General features: G+C 38.4%; 1 protein-coding gene across 1 annotated transcript in view; it reads left to right on the top strand.

The window, feature by feature from the left end:
* The first annotated feature begins 9,024 nt into the window (after positions 1-9,024).
* The window catches only part of ABCA12 (ATP binding cassette subfamily A member 12), a 165,155-nt gene continuing 151,651 nt past the window's right edge, over positions 9,025-22,528 (top strand). The window contains exons 1-2 of the mRNA XM_045198539.2: positions 9,025-9,400; positions 22,058-22,151. Coding sequence (XP_045054474.2) covers positions 9,332-9,400; positions 22,058-22,151 — 163 coding nt within the window. The 5' untranslated portion in view covers positions 9,025-9,331. The remainder of the gene's footprint in view (positions 9,401-22,057; positions 22,152-22,528) is intronic.

Below are 22,528 nucleotides of genomic sequence, written 5' to 3'. Positions count from 1 at the left end.
TACATGATGATTAGGTACCCCTTTCCATTTCTACTTGATATCTTTTCTTCTCCTTTGTTTCAAAATATTGCTCGTGGGGGGGGGGAAGGGCTGAGGAGAGGAAGGTGCTATTAAAGGGAGGCCATCTGGAGGCCCCTGAAAATCAGGATCTTAATTCCCTGCAGACTGGCCTATCAATTCTTTCTTCACCAGGCTTTTCAACTAAAATATTTAACTACTGAATTGAATTGAAATCACTGACCAGCCCCTTTTCCCCAGCCCTATGCTTTCAAAGTAATTTAACAAGAGTCAACATGGAAAGCATGTAGAAAAATTGTGTGTTGTGCAACACTGAGGGGACAGATCATGGAGTTTTCTTTTTCCCATACTGAGGGTTTTGAATTTCAAGATACTAGGAATGATCGTTTTCTAGGTTACTCAAGAGAAATCAATTTTTCTAACAAAGCTGGTCACCAAAGGCTAAAACACATGCAGAAATTGGTTATTATATTTTTTTGATAAAGAAAAAAATGACATTAGATAAAAACATAGGTTTGTCTTTTAAAGCTGCTTTAGGTTTTGTGGCAGAGAAGATGTAAGTTCAGGAAACAATAGTCTTTTCATTTTTATGTTTTCCTTTAAAGTAAAGCATTAAAACTTCAGTTTTTTTCATTTTTAATCAATTGGCCAAAAAATACCAATGTTTCTTATTTCTCATTTCCAGAAGATTATAGACACACATGTAATAAAATTAATTAATTCAACATCCTTTACCTGTTCAACAAAGCAAATTATTACTCATGCCGGGTGAGTGGGTGAGTAATTCTTCGCAAGACTCTAAACCACCCTGAAATTCCCAGACTCACACGGCTCAGTGGTAAGTAGGGTAATCAGTTCATCAAACTGGCTCACCTGACAAGACCATGTTATTTGTGATGAAGCGTTCTGTCCATTCTGCCTGTGCCAATTGTATCATCCTGAAGAGAAAAGCTGCCTTATAATTTAGCTGGATTGGGTCCTGCTGAAACCTCCTTAAAATAGATCTTACTTGGTTTTGTGGGTCTTTACCAGTTGTTTCTTGACAAAGTTCATCCATCCCCGTCATCACTGGAGCGTCTCAGTGCTGATAAAGCACCTGAAAATCCAGAATCTGATACCTCCTTCACACCCACCTGCTTCACAGCATTGGCTATCACTGCCTTACATCGAAGGTGGATCTTACGTAATGAGGTATTAGCAATTGGTGCCTCATTATCTTAAATGTCTGGTGGAGCCCCACCCTTCTCGTAAAAAAAAAAAAAAAAAGATGCTGTTATTTTTGCCATGAGTTAGCTTCAGTTTCCCAACTTATTGCATGTTTCTACCTGGGTTAAATGCGTACACTTGCCATGTTTTCTCATCCATGCTTGCTTTATGAGGTCCTGTTGAAGAACAGGCTTTGCAGACATGGAGACCAAAGTTCAAATCACCATTCTGACAGTCAATAGCTGTGTGACTTGGGGAAGATGCTTGACCCATGCTCTCCTATCTGTTGAACATAGATGATAATACTGACCTCACAGGTTTATCATAGAGATTAGATCCTGTATATCATGAGTGTCCCATAGGACCTTAGTGTAAAAATCAATTAATCATAGGGAAAGAGTAAGTAGCCACTGATGCTATGGGCAAAAAATTTGGAGGTGAAAGAGTATATTTACACATCTGCTTACTATTAAATACCGTAAACTATTTCATCTCACCAGTAACTCACTCCCACATTTTTCCCCACTCAAAATAGAGGTTTCAGGTCTAAACCTGAATCTCTTATTCTACTAATATTGTCATCTTCTCACAGCACCATTTCTATCATGCTCTGTCTCTTTACCTGAGTTGCCAGGACTTCCCATCTAAATCCTCAAGATGGTATCCTCTGTTCTTATCATTAAAATCTCTAACTTTTCCAACTGTATCTTCTATCATTTCAAACCAGCACTTAGACCTAGTCAGACCAAGGTTCTAACCATTCTTCAGGGATCTAGAATTAATCCCCAACTCTTACTTTTTCATAAGGCAGGGCCTTGTGTTCAAGGGTCTCAGACTGCAGGCAGCAAGACAGACAGACTGTAATAGGAGCTAGAAAGAAGTAGACTATCTTTATGAACAGAGATCCATGGTAAAACAGATGCAGAGGTGATTAAGTCAGCCAGAGGTGAAGGCGTGGTGGGTGGAAGTGCTGGGAAAGGCTTCAGAGAGGAAGTAACATTGGAGTCATTCATTGAAGAATGAGCAATGAGCAGGATTTCATTTTGGGCAGAGGGAGCAGCCTGACGAAAGCCTGGACGTAAATATCCTCATAGAGGGCATTCCAGCAGATGACAGGACGATGGCTGAGAGTGGAGAGGCACACCTGCTGAAGCTGGCAAGGGCCAGGCTGGGACTTTCTTTGATGCTGTACCAAGAACCCTAAACAGAGCAATCTTCCTTTTCTAAATTCCTGGTGCAATTACTCTTCGTGCACTTATTTTGCTAATAATTTTTTATTTTCAATAGATATCTACAACTGATTTATAGGCTCTGAAAGAACCAGAAAACCCCTGAAGCTATTTACTTTCCTTCTCAGCTCTTCCCATGACAAACAGTGCATAAGGTCGGAGGCAGCAGAGACAGAGATGAAAAGAACAGATTTAGTGTTCGAGTTCCCTCTCTGCTGCTGTTCTTATTGTCTTCCTTCTAACCAGGTGAACTTAGGCAAGTCACATCTCCTCTCTGAATATCACATTTCTCCTTTAAAAATGGGGATAATACTTGTTTCTACATGATAGGCCTCCTATGATGATTCAATAAATGCTTAACAAATGTTTCTTACTCAATTATTCAATAAGCATTAATTAACCATGTACAGCAGGGCAAAACCTGTGCTAGATTTCTACTATACAGTGATGAGTTAAACAGACAAGACAGGGACTTTGTAGTCCAACATTTCTTATCATTACTATTATTTTTTTAAAATATAGATCTCTGATAAATGCTATTAAAACAAATCAGTGTATCTCAGCTACATTAATATCCTGTTCGTGGTTGGACTGATTCCCTCTTGCCTTGGTTCTGGAGAATGCTACATGTGAGTCGACTGACAAGAGCTACTACCTCTAATGCTCAGGGAGCCTGTCAATCACACAGTGTGCAGCCTTGGCAAGGCCATCATTCTAGTTAGAGTAAGCAAGTGAAGTGCCCTGGAGGGAACCCTAGATAAGACCAACTTCCGGAGAATGATCAAGCAAGCTCCAAACTAACTCTGGGCACGGCCCAGTCAAATTTGGGCTGGTTGGTCCACTCTTCAAAACTTGTGATTACTGGAGCTCAGGAATGCAGAAGGCTGGGATTTGGGGATTAGCTAATTTTTGTTCACGCTATTCCATGATAAAGCTATATTTTTGCTTTTAATGCTAGCCAAGTGAATGCATGAAAACAAGCAATGCCTAACTTCTGGTAGATGTGATGATTCTTTGCTTAGTAAAGGGATGGACCTATTGATCACTAAGAAGTAGAGTCGCCAGCAGAGAAAGTGAGTGGAGGCAAATACAATGGACTAAGACTTGGAAGTCATCCTAAAGACACGCTGGGTCTGCTGGCCTCTGGCAGAAGCACTGGAATGAATGACTGAGCAGTGGGGCAGATCACCGTAGCCCTGACAAACACAGTAATTTAACTTCTCGGTACACCTGTACGAATAAAATCTGTGAACGGTTTTCTGGTAAATTTTATGGGTTGTATTTCTCTATTTTTGCCTTGGTTTATTTTCTGCTCAGTTTATCTTTTTGTTTTTTTAAAAAACACGTTTTCAGCAGCTTTGTGTCCTGGAAACAGCTTTTTTTCTGGTTGCGAAATTGTTCTCTTTTCCTTCAAGGGGAAATCCTAAGATACCTGCCAATAACACCCCAATCTACAATCAGGAGTGTATTCAAAACTACATCTTACTCAGTGAAAAAAATTACTGCCTTTAATCTCCTTCCACATTCTCTCTCCCATTTTCTTTTAGTTGGTCTAATAATTACTTCAAATTCTCTTCTGATCAATGGTTATAATTACTGATTTATGTAAGATATAGCTTCCAAGATTCTTGTGAGTCAACACCTTTTCTACAATGAAATCTTAAATTATGTTTTTAAAATCAAATTTTATTTTATTTTTTGTTTTTATTGTATGTTTCCCATTACCATTTAGTTCCCTTATACCCATCCCCCCGACAGTCACCATACTCTTATCCATGTCCACGAGTCCTTTTTCCTTTTTGCTCCGTCCCCCCACCCCCTACCCTCCACCTGCCCTTAGTTGTCATCCTTCTCTTTATCTATGAGTTTGTTTCTATTTTGCTTGTCAGTTCAGTTCATTAGATTCCACATATATGAGTGAAATCATATGGTATTTGTCTTTCTCTGACTGGCTTATTTCACTCGGTATAATATTCTCCAGGTCCATTCATACTGTCACAAAGGTAAAACTTTCTTCTTTTTTACATCTGAGTAGAATTCCATTCTGTAAATGTCCCATAGTTGTTTTATCCACTCATCTACTGATGGCTGCTTGGGCTGCTTCCATAGCTTGGCAATTGTAAATAATGCTGCAATGGACATAGGGGTGCTTATGTTCTTTAAAATTAGTGTTTTGGGTTCCTTTGGATATATTCCCAGAAATGGGATCACTGAGTCAAAAGGCAGATCCATTTTTAAGTTTTTGAGGCATCTCCACACTGCTTTCCACAGAGGCAACAATCTGCATCCCCACCAACAGTGCAAAAGGGTTCCCCTCTCTCCACATGCTCACCAGCACTTGTTGTTTGTTGATTTATTGATGATAGCCCTTCTGACAGATGTGAGATGATATCTCATAGTGGCTTTGCATTTTTATCTCATTGCATTTTTCTGATGATTAGTGATATTGGGCATCTTTTCATAGGTCTTTTGGCCATCTGGATGTCCTCTTTGGAGAAATATCTATTCATGTCCTTTGACCATTTTTTAATTGGATAGTTTGGTTTTTTTGGTGTTGAATTTTGTAAGTTCTTTATAAGTTTTGGATATTAACCCCCTATCAGGTGTATCAGCTTAAAACCAAATTTTAAAAGAAATTTGAGAACCTTAAAGAAAACACTAGAAGCAAATATGGTCCATATAGATGCCAAGATATAGAAAAGTACAAGTACCATATGATTTCTCTCATATGCAAAGCATAAAACAGAAAGCAACAAATGAACAAGCAAAACAGACTCCGAGACACAGACAACAGTATGGTGGTTTCCTGAGGGGAAAGGGGCTGAAGGGATGATTAAGAGCATAATCAGGGTCAAATATATGATAATAGGAGAAGACTAGACTTTGAGCAGTGAGCACACCATTCAATATGCAGACGACGTATTATAGAATTTAACACCTGAAACGTACATAAGGTTATTAACAAGTTACTCTAATGAATTTAACTTAAAGATATAGTTATTCAGAATAGGGCAAAATTTGGACTTCGATTGTCTATGTACCCCAACTTAAACTACTTGGAATTGTATCTTGTGAAAGATTACCCCAGGCCCCAAGGAATAGTGTGTGATGTTTGGTGGTATGCCACGGTGTGCCTTCAAGAATAAAAACAAAAACAACTTATATACATTAACCACCTAATGTGTAGTTTTGAAACTGTTTTTGAAGAAATAATTCTGGGCAGTCCTGAGATATAATAAAATACATTATCTTCATCAGAAAATTTGAGGTAGTAGATGAAAGTGTCTGGGCAAGGGGACAGCCTGAGAGAAAATCTTTTCACCAAAATTAAACAAACAACAACAAAACAGCTCCATGATTATAGTGGAGAGGTGATGAGCAGATGCTGGGGGAAACCATTTGGAACTTTCTGAGTTGACCTCTCACCTACATCAATCATGTGGTGAGTCGGTACTTTTTAACCTGAAGTAACCTGACTGAATAAAGTGACTGTGTGCCAGTAACGTACCTAGACTGTAGAGTCACATCTCAAATTCCACCTTGTCTTCACAACTGAATAATTTTTATGTGTGAGCCAAACCACTAGTGAATTGTAGACTGTGACAGATGGCAGAGAAGGAAGATAAGGAAGCAGGAGTTCAAGTCTTCAGCAAAGCTTGAGAAAGCCAGATGAATCTTGGCACTGCATTTCTGACACTGTCAGCTGTCTGAAGAACACTGTGTCTTTAACCTTGTTTGGAAAACAGTTAAAGGGCCAAATTCTTGATATTCAGGACATAGTGCCTCATGAGGAAAGGAGTCATCACAGTAGGGAAAGAACCACATTGAGGCAATGGGCATGTGCCAGCATGGACTAATCCACTTAGCCCCGGGCTGGCTGTCATCAACACCGCAGAGTTGGCATGGGGACCAGGAAGCTGAACATGAGGGACCAGGAAGGGGAGCACTTGCTGCAGGTGTGAAGGGAGAATTCAAACATTGTTTTAATTGATTGCACAAATAGAGTGATGGAAAAGTGCATTGAAAGAGAGCTTTACCAGCTTTGGCTCGGAGTGAGTATTGAGCACTGATCATGTATAAAGAAGTGCTGTCATGCAAAATAGTCTAAGCTCTCAAAGAATTTGCAATCTAGTGGGAAAATAAGACATACAAAAGTAATGATAAGGCAAAAACGTAAGTTCCTTGAGATAGATAGAAACAAAGAATTATACTGGATTCAAAGGCAGGAGAGAAGATAGCTCTTGAAGTATATCTAAAAAAGGCTTCATGGAATATTTGTTCTAGATCTTTGAAATATGCCATTGGAATTTTAATAGGAATTGTGTTGAATCTGTAAGTTGCTTTGGGTAGTATGGACATTTTAATGTTAATTTTTCAATCCATGAACATAGTATATGCTTCCACTTATTTGCATCTTCCTCAATTTATTTCTTTAATGTCCTATAGTTTTCTGAGTAGAGGTCTTTTACTCCCATGGTTAAATTTATTCCTAGGTACCTTATTTTTGTTATTATTGTCGTCATTGTTGCAGCAGTAAATGGGATTGTGTTCTTAGTTCTTCTTTCTGACTACATCAAAATGAAAAGCTTCCGCACAGCAAAAGAAACTGTCAACGAAATGAAAAAGGATCCCACTGTATGGGAGAGCATATTTGCCAACAATATATCTTATAAGCAGATGATTTCCAAAATATATAAAGAATTCATATAACTCAACACCAAGAAAAAAACAGTCCAATTAAAAAATGGGCAAGGGGCCTGATTAGACACTTCTCTGAAGAGGACATCCAGATGGCCAACAGACATATGAAAAGATGCTCAATGTCACTAATCATCAGAGAGATGAAAATTAAAACCACAATGAAGTATCAGCTCACACCTGCCAGAATGGCTACCATCAATAAATCAATAAACAACTGGTGCTGGTGAAGATGTGGAGAAAAGGGGACCCTTGTGCACTGTTGGTGGGAATACAGACTGGTGCAACCACTGTTGAAAACAGTGTGGAGTTTCCTCAAAAAATTAAAAATGAAACTGACTTTTGATCCATCAATCCCACTTTTGGGAACATATCCTGAAACACCAACTAGAAAGAATATAAGCCCCCCTATGTTTATAACAGCATTGTTTACAATAGCCAACCTATGGAAGCAACCCAAGTGACCGTCAGCAGATGAATGGATAAAAAGTCTGTGGTACATTTACACAATGGAATACTATGTGCTTGTGAAAAAGAAGGAACTCTTACCTTTTGTGATAGCATGGATGATCCCGGAGAGTATTAAGCTAAGTGACATAAACCAGTCAGAATACAAATACAATATGATCTCACTTATATGTGGACTTTAATGAAGAAAATAAACTGATGAACAAAATAGAAACAGAGGCATGGATACATGGTATGTACTGAAAGCTGTCAGAGGGGAATGGGGACAGGGAACTGGATTCAAGAAGGTGAGGGGAATAGCCAACAACACATAGGCATGACCCAAGGGCACAGACAACAGTATGATGATAGCTAGATGGAAAGGGGGGAGTGGAGGAGGAGGGTGGGAGGTGGGAAAAGGGGAGGGATGGGGACATTTGTAATAGTGTAAACAATAAAAGTAAAGTAAAACAAAAAGGCTTCATGGAAGATGTGAACTTGGGAGTAATTTTGAGAGGTAGGAGTTTAGGGAGGGGGAGGGCATTCCAGGTAGAGAAGGTAGCATAAACAAGTCAGGGACCAGCAGGTACAGGTTATGTTTGCCTATTGTAATATATACCAGTTTGGCAAGTGGTCATTCGCTTGTAATAGGCTATTGGGAGGTGAGATTGGAAAATTGGCTGGAGTCAGATGGTAGAAGGATTAAATATTAGAGGGAATGGGTTTTCATTAAGGTGTGTAAGCAAGGTGACTGCTGGAAGCCTTTATGCCAGGCTTCTTCATTACATATCCCCATAATCACTATTAAAATTATTTGGTGGGCCTATGTTTCCTTTAACCTGATTGAAAGAGCTTTTCTATAACATATGCAGGAATCCGCGCTTCCGAAATGAGGAATCCATTGTATGTTATTTATGTCACCTATTGCTACCTTTTATTTTCTGCTTTTTGCTTAACCTAGCAAATTGGGATAAAAGGTGGGACCTAGCCTACAGAGTCACTTCCCCTGAAATCCAAATATTCAACTCAGCTTTAAATTGAACTTGAGACTTTCTCTGTACATCTAATGATGGACTGATATTCAGTTTTTTAGCTTAGCTCTGGTCTTATTGACTTAAACAGCTTAATGACACTGTAGATATTATAATAGTCACTGGCCTAGAGTCTGTAAAATGCTCGTTACATCCTGCCTCTGCGGCACTACGTAGTAAAGTAGGTGAGAGAAACTAGGACAAGTCCTACTGGCCTGGCAAGAGTCCCACCTAATTCCTCATGACGTGTTCAGTGCAGGTGACACCTTCTTGAAGGTGTGGATAGGCAGTTAATTTCATGGAGAGTAGGAGGTGTAGGTTCAGCTTTTTTTTTTTTTTTTTTCACAGTCAGGCTTTATTCAAATGATATTCATTCTCTCTTTGAGTCTGGACTTCATACAACAGCCAGCAACTGGAGGTTATTTTAAAATAAGCAAAAGCCACTGAAAGATCCTGATCTGGGTCCTTATCTGGGAGGAAGAGTTGGTTGAGAAGTGCTCCTTGGTGAAGAATTAAGCCAATCCTTGCATAGGAAAAGAAGATCTGTAGCAGAAAATTGTGGGTTTCTTACCCCAGGTGCCAGGAAAGCTATGCCGTGAAAAGGCTTCTGACCTCTTGTCAACAGCAAGTTGGACCAATTCTTTTTTTTTTTTGAGGGGTGGAGTAAAAAAGACAATTTCTTTTGTTTGGAGTGTTTGAAGGATGGCTTCCCAGTTTCACCAGCTTCGGGTCCTGGTTTGGAAGAATTGGCTCGGTGTCAAAAGGCAGCCGGTGAGTAAAAATAAGGGAGCGGGGCTTGGGGCAGCACTCCAGGCAATCATAAAACATGATATTAATGAGGTAAAAAGAGAAGAGACTTGATTTAATTTTTAAAGCAGGAAATAAGATATTTAGAAATCATCCCGGCATCTGCCTTCTAGCTAAAGGCGCTAGTCTCAACTTGCCCCGAAAGCAGCCTTTGATTTCAGTAAAAGAGTAAACCAGGCTATGTTCTGGGCAAAGGAAAGGATGCGTCTTGTTAACTGGGTGAATTGGATCTAGTGCTGAATTCTAAGTTTCTGGCCAGGATGCCTTCAGAAATTTTCTTAATGAATTTAGTTAAAAATGAGATGAAGAAATGTATTGGATGAAAAGTACAATCAAATAGGAGAGAAATGAACTTGAAAATCAAAAGCAATAGAAAGCTTGGCTGAAAAGTAAGATATAGAAAGGAAATAGTCTGAAGGCTGTTGGTGTTGAAAAGCTCCTAAAAATTTTAGTTATCTAAAAATTACTTACTAGACATGCCGAGCAAGAGCCCATGTATGTGCCATATTTCCAGAGTATTATGAATCACTTAACTTTACTGCTGCAGTCCGTCTACTCTGCTCATTGCAACGTATTTATTTGTGCTCTTACATTCATGTTTGCTTTTTAAATTACAAACCTAGCTATTAGATCCTCACCAGATAGGGTACTGGTAGACTGAGAAAGGAATTGGCTTCTTTGAGTTGCCACCTACTGGGAAGAATGTTTGAAAACTGGAGAAATCCAAAGAGACACTCAATATACTTCATTTTAGAGTGGTAATTCCCAGCCTTAAATGAATAATATAAATATTGTGCAAATAGTATGTATCATAGAAACCAACATTTTATCTCTGCACCTTATCTTATTCTAGGTTTCCTGGTAGTGCCTGACTCCTTTCATAAGCATCCTGGTGTATATATTAAGAGGGAGAAGTAAATGTTCAAACCCACCTTTGTGAATTTGGTGGGTAGAATTGAAGATCATAAGTTGGGTTCTTGGTTTTGCTCCTCACCGGCTACAAGACTTAGGGAGCATAGCACAGTTTCCCTGAGCACTGGCTTCCCCTTTCTGAAATGGGCAGGAGATCTCCAGCATCTATCTCATAGGATACTGGCAACCAAACCTGTTAGTGTATTTCAGACTGCTTTAGCAATGGTGCCAAACACCTGGCAAATTGATTAGAGAGGGATTTGGGGCCATGTGTTGTCATATTTTATTTGCTGTAATGATGAAAGGAAATCTAGAAGAAGGAGTTGTGGGAGAGAGAAATTTATATAAAGTTCTTAAGCGATGAAAACTTAATAGTTTAAAATAAAATCATAGAGGAACTGAACACATATCCATTATTGTTGATGAACAGAATGCTGAAATTATCTATTCTTCTGACAACTCCATTTTACCTAAAACTTAAAAACAAAAACCTCAGATGAATAAAATATTTCATTGAGAAATTTTATCCTTAGAAACTTGAAATTTTATCCTTCGAATCTCTAAGTTTCTTCCTTGCATGTAACATAGCTGATATATTAATTTTCTACTATAGACTTTTTTTCTATTCCAGTCCATTTCTGCTGGACATGGCACATTTAGGGATGGAAGTGAGGTATGCTGAAAGGTTTTCGTTCTGATACTGTATGTTACTCCCATTGGGCCAAAAATCCCTAAAAAGCCCCTCTTCATTATACTTTTGCCTAGGGAAAGAGAATACAAAAGCTATCAGTTTATTTGGGGACATCAAATGAAGTTATGTTCACCTTGAGAGAATGGGACCTGGGGCAGAAATATCTTTGTTTCAGGAAGAGTGATTAGAAAAAGTCCAGAATTTGGGGTAATAAAGAGGATTCCCCTGAATCCATTATGACCAACTACAGGGACACAAGAGGCCTTTGGAAAATAGTGGTGATGTCAAACGGAGAAGGAAAGACAGTTCTAAGTGGGGGGTGAAAGGGCAAGGAAAGGGCCTGGGACTAACTCTGTATCTTGGTAGTGGAGAGACGACTTGAGGACGCAGGTAGAAAGGATGTATGTGGGCCAATGTTATTTCAGAGAGGAGAATGAGAAAATCAAGGGGTTGGAAAGTTAGGGTGAAAGATCTAAAATGAGATGAAATGAAAGAAAATAAGAAATACAGTCAAATTAGAAGAGAGAGAATGTGAAAAGCAGGTGTATATAAATTTAAGGAGAGGACACAGTCTTTCTGTAGGAACCGGGCTTATCCATCTATCAAGAAATTATAATGTCTGTCTTCGCAGCTGTTCTGAATGTGTACTTTAAAATACATGTTTATGCAGAGGAAAACAGGATTTGTTACGTGTGACACTGGAAATGTATAGTCCTTACTGAACGTCAAACAAACAACAACAACAAAATGCTAGCATCACCCCTATGACATTCTCCTCCAGTCTGTTCTCAAGAGGTTCTGTCACAGAGCAAGGTAGTGGGAAAGACAGTTTGTAAATGAAGAAGATAGGAATCTGTTAATGAAGAAACACAAATGATATATAAGAAAGAATAAAAAAGAAACACAAAGAGTAAAAAAACTAGTGTGGGAGTTACTAAGGAAACATAAAAATATACACTATGATAGAAAATGAGGGAAAAATTTCAAACAGCAATACAGTCTAAGAAACAGAATGATAACAGGGTAACTAAATGTTGGATTTGGCTGCTGCAACAGGGGAGATGTGATCTTTACTTTTTGAGGTGGTCATCCTCAAAATTGTTCTTAAATGTTTCTTTTTTTTAAAAAATCAAATATCAGAATTCTGGAATATTGGGATTACCTAAATGCTTTTATTTTATAGTTTCGGAGTATTCAACAGACTTGTCCAAGGTCACACAAGGAATTTAAGGACTCAAAGATAGATCTATTCTATTACTTTCTGCTGCTTCTTTGTTGCTCCTGAGTTAAGTTTCCTTTCCCAATATTTTCTGATCTCTGTTTAGAGTTCAGCTCACCAACAAAAACATCATATTTGCTATGGAGGCCTTAGATATTGCTGTTTTTTTTTAATGTTAGTGATAATATCAATTCTCAGTTACATTGTTAACCTAAAAAGTAAAAAGCAAAGGCAATGGTTTTTATGAGAAAGGGAAGGGAAATAATTACGTGAAGATGGAAGGAATTTCCACTGGTGCTAATAAGCTGGGTTGTTCAGTTGCTCCATGTGGCTGTTCCCTGGTTGTAAAGAAGGCTTTTCATCTCCAGTCTTTGTGGTCCAGACGTCTGCTTTCCCGTTAGCCCCACAAGCAGTCGTTTGCAAGACAAGGCTGCTCTGGCCCAGCCCGAAGGTTATCTTGTCAAAGTCCAAAGTCGAACAGCTCAAAGTTTCAGGGAGCAAGGCATGCACAGCCTTTTCTCTGGGAAGGTGGCTCTGACTTAATTTTGAGTTGGCTCCATTTCTTTTATTTTTCTTATTTCTCCCTTTTAACTGAGATCTTTCCTTGAAAGCATCGCTGATCAACCAGTGGAAAGCAACATTGATCAGTTGTTGAAAGCTTCATTGATCTGTTTGTTGCCGGGAAAGCTCATTTCCAGTATACCATGTCCCATGTAGAAGGGAAAGTAGTTTCCTTAGGAGTCTTAGGCCACATTTAAGCAACGAGGGGGCGCCAGAATAAAGTAGGTCTTACCCTCATGTTTCTTTAAGGGCAAACATCTTCCGTAGTTAGTTCCTTGAGGTTCTTCGTATAAAGTGTCATAGGCCTTAATAATTACCTCAAAACTCAGAGCAATTGTTACTCAAAATGACACCTTTACAACATCAAGCTATGTAAAGCAAACAAAATTTTCTAACAAGATTATCTATAATGACAAATGAAATGCTAAGCTGAATTTGGAGAATAGACCTGCGTAGGAGGAAATGACTGAGCGTAGCTAGTTGAAAAGGTCAAGGGCCCTGGGATGTTATCAATCAGGTATTCAATAAGAGACATTTCTGGGGAAACAAAAGAAAAACAAAGGTTAAGGGTAAGAAACCAGTTTCTGAGCCACAGGGGCAGCCAGTCAAGAAAAATTGTAGATGTCAAAGTTGAAGCATCTTTTGCAGTTTGAAAGGTCTCTGGTGATGTCAACCATTGTTCAGGTAAATTTTCCAGTGGCTTACACAGCATCAGGCATGAAGATTATTCAAGCAGGAGCATTTCTGGTGATTTCTGTGAACTTTATATCAAGTTGTTTACAGTCCGTTTGCAGGGCCTCTGGAAAAATGGCGGCTTTAGTTCTCAATGATTCCAAGTCAAAAGTGGGAGAAAAATTGGAACTGTTAGTTTGGAGAGTTGTAGTCAAATACTTGAGCAAACTAAAAGAATTAAAAATTTAATCCAGTTTACGGGCGAAAACAAAACCTTAGAGACAATTAGCAGAACTAGTATCCATAAGTGTATATTATAGCTTCTATTGAAACATAGTTTTTTCTCTCTCTGCAGTTATCCAATTTTTACCAAACATATTTTGCAAGCAAATTTTTCTATAATTAAGGTTTTCTATAATTAAGTCTAATTTTAGTATACTTGGCCCAATTATCTACGTGTCATCAAGTATAGCAATTGATTATATAGACTCTTTTAAATCTGCTTTGCTGGAACTTTCAATAAGAAATATTGAGATTGAACTTCTAACAGCCTCTTGAGGCTAAGAGTCCAAGCCAAATACTTGTCATCAGACTTCACCTATAGTACCTTTAGATTTGGGTTAATCCCTTTTATCTTGAGGCCCCCAGGATATCCTGAGGTTCCAGTGCCTGCCAGGAAGTGGCCTTCCTTACTCACTTGGTTAGGCTGGGAACCTGTATGTAAGGTCCCATGTTGATTTTTCCAAGGAGGCTCTATTGGCTTCTAACCCAATTCACGACCAACTTACCACAGGTGCCTTTATTTGAGGAGTCTAGTGCCCTGCTGGCTCTTAAATGCTCTACCCATGTCCACTAATTTTGCAGCTCTGTCTTCGAAGGTTCCCTTAGGGGTAGCTTTTACCTCACGTGCACTTAATCCACAATAAAGTTTGTTTAAATAGATGCTGGTCTGGTGAGATCTGCAAAATCTGTCAGTTCGCAAGGGCCAGACCAGACGACAGGTTTATAGAATTTATGCCTGTGTTGTTCCCTTTGGAATCTCTTTCTTATGACAAACAACACAGACAGAGACAAAGAAAAGAACATGCAACAAAAATTCATACCCACCCACCAGGGGGAAAAAATCCCTGTGAGCTGCTCAACACCAGGGAGCTTCTTACAAGCATGAAAGAAGCCCATCCTGAGGAAAATTCCTCATATGGTAGCAAGCTCCTGTGGCAGCACCACACAGGCACTGGGACACTTGTCCCCATGGCAATGCCTAACTGAGGTAATTTTCCCCTCTGGTCTCAAGGAAAGGCACTGACCTCAACCAAAAAGGAGGGAGGTCAGGAGCCTGAGAGAATTCACAGCTTGGGGAAGTGGGTGGTCCATGGACGAGGTGAACACAGAAAAGGCTCATTTGGGCATCTTACCTGGTTCCAGGGGACTCTGGTCCATGAAGGTAAGGTTGCTTCAGGTCCCAATTCTGACACCATATTTGTTAACCTAAAAATGAAAAGCCAAAGTGAGGCAACAAGCATTTGACATCAAAGAACAGTTAACTGGGAAACACTGATTTAGGGCAGAAACCTAAACTGTGTTCTGATTGTGGGGTGTAGGCGATGGGCTTTTATGAGAAAGTGAAGGGAAATAGATGAATAGAAGGAAGGAACTTCTATTGGTGCTAGTAAGCTAAGTTCTTTAACTTTACATGGCTATTTGCTGATTCTAAAGAATGTCTTTAATTTTCAGTCTTTGTAGTCAGGGTGTCCAATTTCCTGGTTAACTCCACAAACGGTTGAAATGTTCTGCCCTGGCTAAAGTTTCTTTTTCCAAAGTCAAATATTTCAAAGGTTCAACGAGCAAGATGCACAAGGCCATTTCTTTGGGATGGTGGTTCTGACTCCATTTTGAAATGGCTCCATTTATGCCCTTTTTCTCAATTGGAAAAATGAATACTAAAAGAGTGTGAAAAAGCACAGTACTCATGAACAGAAATGTTAGGTAATAGAGAAAATCAATTAGATGCACTTGCTACCCTGCTGGGTTTATAATGTAACTCTAAAAATAATGGAAAAATGAAGATACATTCCACTGGAAATGGTTAGCAACAGGGAGGCTCATCTAATGAGATGCTAGTTAATGACAGGAAAGAGCCCCGGTGCAGCCAAGAAGCAGAAGGAGTAGAGAGTGTAAGATGGGAGTTTATCTTTCATTAAGAAGATGGGTTCCGAATAGCATATCAAAGAGTGATTTCCAGTGTCTATGGAGGTGGAATCTAATTCCAGACTGATAATCTGAAGAAGGAAAACTAACTTCAGCTGTTTGTTTTCTGCTGTAACTTTATCTAGTGGATCATTCTTTAGCTCAGTTGATAGAACTATTTTTTTTCTATCACAGACATCCCCACAGCTTGATAAACTTCTAACACTTCAGATCAAGTTTGACACTTCCTCCCCAAATTCTACTTTGCTCATGTAACTTCCCTTCAGAGTGACTAGTGAAAGAGGAAGACTTAGCTTCAAAATTTTGGAGCAGATTGCTGTATGTATTAAAATAATTTTGGGATGAAAACAATTCAGGATTAAACTCTAATCCCAAAATTTAAGATTCTGAATCATATTAAAATAAACTAGGCCTTGTATAATTTACTCAACTGTGTGTTTAAATGTCCCAGGCCCTTTTATCTCTTCTGGGTCTGTACCATGTACTCGCTTAATACCTTTTAATTGTTAAAAAAAATTAGATCTACTTGTTGATTACAGTGCTTGTCACATAGCAGACAGACATGCACATTCTATTAGTTTAGTCAATCAATAGAAAGTAAATGAGATAAAAATGTTTTAGGAATAAGAGCAATAGGGAAATAAATTAGCTTGAAGTCCAATAAAATTATGTTGTTTTTGTGTACACTACAGAAAGTTTACCAATCTCCAAAATGTATTATAATCTATGAGTGCAGATTTCTGAAAAAGTCCTTGATCCCACTTTCCAAATGTGTCACATATATGGATGGCGGTGGTAACAGGCAGAAAGGCCCGGTTAGCTGAGAACTCTCGATACTTCTGTTTTCTTGTTTTGGAGGTTGAACTAAGGTTTATTCCAGATCTAACGTACCAGGCTCTTACTTCAGAATGTGAACTTGGGAATCCTCCTGTTATCATCAAGTAACAGTCATCCTTGACTTATGGGACAATTCACAAAGGTAGGAGTAGAAGAGGAAGGAAGAGACAGTGTACTTTATTTATGGAAGCTTGGGCAAGTTTTATTTTCAAGTTTGTAATAAAAAGTTATGATCTGAAGTTACAGGATGACTTTTAAATTACTTCTAATGCTATTATGGGCTGAACTAATAAAAGTATATTATTGTGGTCAAAGAGAGCTAGTAATTTGTTTTGCAGTGGTTTGGCTACATAGCTTAATGGGACAGGTGCCAAAGCCAGGCACCCTGGGTTCAAAGATCAGCTCTATCATTTAGTAATTTATGGAATGAAGGCTTATTTAGTCTCTTTAAGATTCCAGTTTCCCATCTGCAAAAGGAAATGAGGTGATTATGTTAAACAAGATAATGCATATTAAGTGTTCAACATAGTACCTTGCACATTCTAAGCAATCAATAACTATTAGCTATTATCATTTGGGGTATTATATTCAATTCTGATCTAATTGTTAGGAGACCACTTGACAACAAGAATTTATGATGGGACAGATATTTTGAAATTGTATTTAACAAGATTGCTGAAGGAACTGCATTGGTACCCAGGAAGAGAGGGGCCTTTGTCTCTCCTCAAATACCTGCTGAATTCTCCTGTGAAAGAGGAGGCCAAACTAAGACAAAGGAGTGTTAGTCAAAACAAGGAAGATATCACCTTGATATAAGCAAAAAAAATCAGACAATATGAGTTATTCAATAACAAAGAAGTCTTATGAAATAGTTAACTTCTAGTCACTAGAAGCATTCAAGTAGAGGGTGGATAAGCATATGGCAGAGATGCTTTCCCTGACTCTTAATGCACCAGTCATTCTGGACTGATTTCTTTTCCTGTAATATTTCATCTTCTTTTCCATCTGTGGGCCTTCATCCATATGTTTTCTCTGCTGAAAAGACTCCCACTTCTTCTTCACACTCCATCCAACATACATATCTTTTCTTCTGCCTGATCCTTTCCATCTTTTAGGTTTTAGAATCAGCTCCCCTTGCTTTATCTTCCTTCCACACTCTTTACGTCCTATGTCTTAGCATTCATTATCTGTTACATTTGGTTATAATTATTTTTAATATTTTCTCAAAAGACTGAAAATTTTAATTACTCTATCCTCAATGACTATTATATAGTATACAGTGGGTGCTCACTCATTTTTATCTTAATAATAATAATAACAAATGATCACTATATTTTATATTAAACCCTAAGTTTCCTTAAGACCCCTCAAGGCTTTGATGGAATGGAGAATCTTAATCTTCAATATTTTACTTTTACTTATTTTCAGAGTTAAAGAAGGAATCCCCATTGCAATTTGAAAATTATAATGATAATTACTATAATTCATTTTGGACACAACCAATTTCAAACTACTCTAGTCCATGGATCCTATCTATCTATCTATCTATCTATCATCTATCTTTGTGTCTACATATATTCTACATATATTCTGTGGCTCTGTCTAGGCTTAGAAACAGTGGCATCCCAATAGCAACAAGCACACTTAGCTCTCATCTGTCCACTACAAGAAGCTAGTATTTCCTGGAAAATGGCTATTTTTCGGACTGGGACAGAAAAAGTACACAATGAGGCAGAAACAACTTACAGAACCAGAAAGAAGAAAACAAATGTTATATACACATTTGTAGCAATATTTCATGTCTGTTTATACATTTTTGGAAACCAGGAGTTCATATTCACCTACTAACTTCTAACCCAACACTAAAAAGTTCATCCTTGCTGTCTCCCTTTCCATGTTCCCCTGGTAGACAGTGAGAAGCCAGGCTCCTCTAATGAGGGGTGTTTCCTTTTTGGTCAGCCTCCCTGTACAAAAGGAATTGTTTGCTCTTCACCCAGAACAGACACCTTCCCCACCCAGCTTCGGCGGTGACATCCCGTCTGGTTGCTGCACTGTGGGTGTCCTCTTCAACTTGGTAGGGACCCAACTCCCTCACTGTGTCACTGCAGGGTCCCCAGTCCTAGCATGGACTTATCTTGCTGGGCACCACTTAAGGACTTTCAGGCACTGAAAGTTTCAGGGGGTAAAAAGGGAAGAGAAAGGCAAAGAATGGGACATCTCAATAATAGAAACTAATCCCTGGAGGAATAAAAGGAAACGAACGTCATGGCCTGGTAAGGAATTGTAAACTGCTCAGTGTGCCTATACCTTCCATGTCCAGAATGTGGGGGTGATGGAAGGCAAATGAGGTATAGAGAGAAGTGTGGGGTAAATTAGAATATCCGCAAAAATATGAAACTCTTAAAAAGTGCTTTTCCCAAAGTTTTCAAGTAGTCCCTGTGTGTGTGTGTGTAAGATCAAAATGTTAGCCCTTTCTCTGAACAAACAAGAAGCAAAGCCACGACTCATCAGTTTACTGTTTGGGTCCTTGGCACCACGATGGATTCTAGGTTATTTGTGATCATATTTAGAATGGTACTGAGAGCAATCCTGTTGCTATGAAAATTTGAATTTTGTTTATTTCTTGCTTTTGTGATTAACTTGTCAACCTTAACCTCCCTGCAACCACAGTGTGAACGCTGTAGTATTTATTCTCCTTCTAAAATACAGGATGCAGAAATGTTGTCCAAACCTCTCTGATCTACAATCCCAGAGGAAATCTTGTGATGACAGACTGCTTATGGGTTTGCCGTGGTTTTTACCTATAACAGAGTCAAATTCGCCTTCAACAACACTGATAGAGATTACGTTTCAGTCTGGATTTAAATCATGTCTAAAATTAATGACAAAATTCACCAAAATATCTTCATGAAACCATCAAATTAGATCAACTGAAAGGCCATTTAAAGATATCCCAGGACAGATGACGCTTATTTGAACGTGTTGGTACAATTGATCCCAGTTGCTTACTGATTTCTTATGAGGTCACTGTGGAAAAATGAATTAGATGTTCCTGGAAGTACCTTTGGGACACTAAACCTACTCAGGTGAATTTGTTTTTAAAGAATAACTATGGCCTCAAATATAAGACCAATAAATCCATAGACATTACATTTTTTAACCTTCACTCTTTACAGTCTGCATTTCAAATGAGTCACTTAGAATGAATATGGTACCTTGTATTGTATCTATGGTCTTTGAAGACCTAAATTTAATTTTCAAATATATCAGAAACTAAGCTATAATAATAACACAACTTATTTTTTATAGCACTTGTATTTTTCCAATACACTTTCTGTAATTCTTTCTTATTTGTTTGTCAGACCAGTGTGATAGTTTTTTTAAAGAAAATCATAGCCTGAGTATTTTGATATTCCGATCCTTGCCCTTTGCTCTGCTTCCCAACTGGGTATGTGACTTTGGATAAATTATGCTGATCTTCTGTGCCCCAGAGAATAAAAACGGGAGTTGGGTCGGATCAAGGCCTCTCAACCTTTTCTATGCTATGGCTGTCTTTGGCAGCCTGGCGAAACGTATGGCTCTTCTAAGAATAAATAGGGTTACAAATAAAATGAATTATATTGAAACGCAGTTATTAAGGCATTTAAAAGCAAATTTAGGATATGGTAATGTGTATTTCTTTATAAGAGCATTAAATAAAGAAATACATACCACGAACCCGTAACTGCTGTGATTTTAGTGTCACAGTAAGTGTAAATGGCACTCTGAGGAATCTGCTACAACACGAACGTGATTTGAAAGTATCTGTGGTTTCTATCGGTGACCAAGTCACAGCTACTTCTAATCATATTGGGGTTCGTAGCTTACATCCATCTTCAGTGGAAATGCTAAAGTTCAAATTACCTGCTAGAGAAACTAAAAATGTAATTTGTTTTTTCCTATCCAAGTATATGAATGCCTTGAACTCCACCCATTAGTTGATCTCAAAAGACCTTTCCAACAAAAATATTCCAGGACTTTGTAAACAATCCTGCTGGTTGCGTGGGGTGGCCTGCCTTTAGAACTGCTCCAGTCCAAGCGGGGTGCTTGGGGAGCAGCACCAGCAGCGCCCACCTGCAGCTTGTTAGAAATGCAGGGTTCCTGGCTCTGCCTCTGATCTACAGAATCACTGTGTACAAGATCCTTAGGTGACTCGGTATGCACACTAATACTTGGGAAGAGCTGTGTAGATTAGGCTGTTCCACCAGTCTGGGACCTTTTCAGCTATGATCAAACCCAGCCCCTTAGGAACCTTTACATCAATAGTTGACTTCTTCCTTTTTAAAAAAACTTGCTCTTAAACCCAAAGTCTAAGAATTTGGTGCCAGGCCTTTTAGCAAGGAGACCAGTGCTCTTAGACACACAGTGGAGATTTTCATAGAAAATTTAGGTCAGGAGCTTCTTTAGGATCAATCATTGGATGGGTCTAGATAGTTTTGGAGAATTAAAGAGCCCCCAACAGCATTTTGAGATTTGGCAGAAGCACACCGTCTCTGAAAAGTGAGGAAGGAATAATAGCAAGTCTGACCGTAACCAGGCAGAAACATAATTCCGAGTTTTACTTTGTTAATTATAGACAAGGTTTGTTCTGTTAGGTTTGGTTTGAGTGCTATAACTGTTTGCATATCACAGTTAATGTTCATGTGAATACATGTTTGAAAATTTTTATAAGTTTGTAAAATATTAAGCAGTTAATGTCGTATGAACTGAATCATGTCTATGTGGAGAGAAAAGCCACTCCTGAAGTGTCTTACAGTGAAATTCTCTAATAGAAACGTCAGTGCAACATACATTTTTGAGTATCTGTTTTGTACCCCTGATTGATAAGACACTGTTCCTGCCATAAAAGACTTGCCGATTTATTTTGTGGGCCGGGCAAAAAATTTATTGATGGTAAAAGTATGTTAAGTTCTATCATATTTATAGTGGTATGGTGGGGGTTGTTGAATAAAACTTTAAGTTCCTGTTTACTCATTGACTCAATTATTCATTCTTTTTTGTTGTTGTTGTTCAACTATGTCTATTGAATCATTACCCAATGGTCCATATTAATCTTTACGGCTGGCAGTAAAATGCTGAATTTGGAAACTGTGAGACCAGTGCAGGGGACAGTGGTGTGGGGTGACGCATGCCCTGTTCAGAAGGCTGAGCCGCATCCAGCAAGCAGCTGGGAAATGGATTTTCTGCGAGGCACTTACTGATCAGATTAGAATTTTACGATCATCACTCCAGGGGTGGTCATGAGAGGTAACTGGAAAGGGGTCTTCAGAAGGTCATTTTAAGAGTTTAAGCCTGGAAAAAAATCCTTGTTCATTTCTAGTTCTCTTTCATTTAAAAAAAATCTCTCATTCCCTTTTAATAATAATATTTACCAGCAAATACCTGTCTTGTGTTGGAATTTTATAGTATGGTGTATTTCATGTCAGTTTTCTTTTTTGGTTCAGCAATATAATTAATATTTTTTCCTATCATTATTTTGCAGCTTTGGACACTTGTCTTGATTTTATGGCCAGTCATTATTTTCATAATTTTGGCTATTACCCGGACCAAGTTTCCTCCAAAAGCAAAACCAACTTGTAAGTAAATAAGATTTGTTTCCTTAACTTTTGAATTCTAGTTAAAGTTTATTTGGATACTACTTTCGTGTTTCATTCTAAAATTTGGGGGTTTTTTGAAGTGTTTCCTTTTGAAAATGTTTGTATAAATACTTAGTATGTTTTTCTTCAGTGTTTTTTGAATTCATTAGAAAGATGAGCCTGTAATATTTATCTAGAAAAATACAAAGCAGATAGGAGCCATGCTTTACCTGTGAAATTTTGACTCATTCATTATTTATCTCATACATCTCACCCTGGTATGTGCAATGCAAACAAGCGGGAACCTCGGCTAGATCTTCCTGTACTTTTGTGTTGCATCAGAAAACACAGACTTGCGTTGGATCAACTGAGTGAAT

The sequence above is a fragment of the Desmodus rotundus genome, chromosome 2 (assembly GCF_022682495.2).
Source record: "Desmodus rotundus isolate HL8 chromosome 2, HLdesRot8A.1, whole genome shotgun sequence".
NCBI classification, from domain to species: domain Eukaryota; kingdom Metazoa; phylum Chordata; class Mammalia; order Chiroptera; family Phyllostomidae; genus Desmodus; species Desmodus rotundus.
This window is presented reverse-complemented; position numbering and strand designations above follow the sequence as displayed.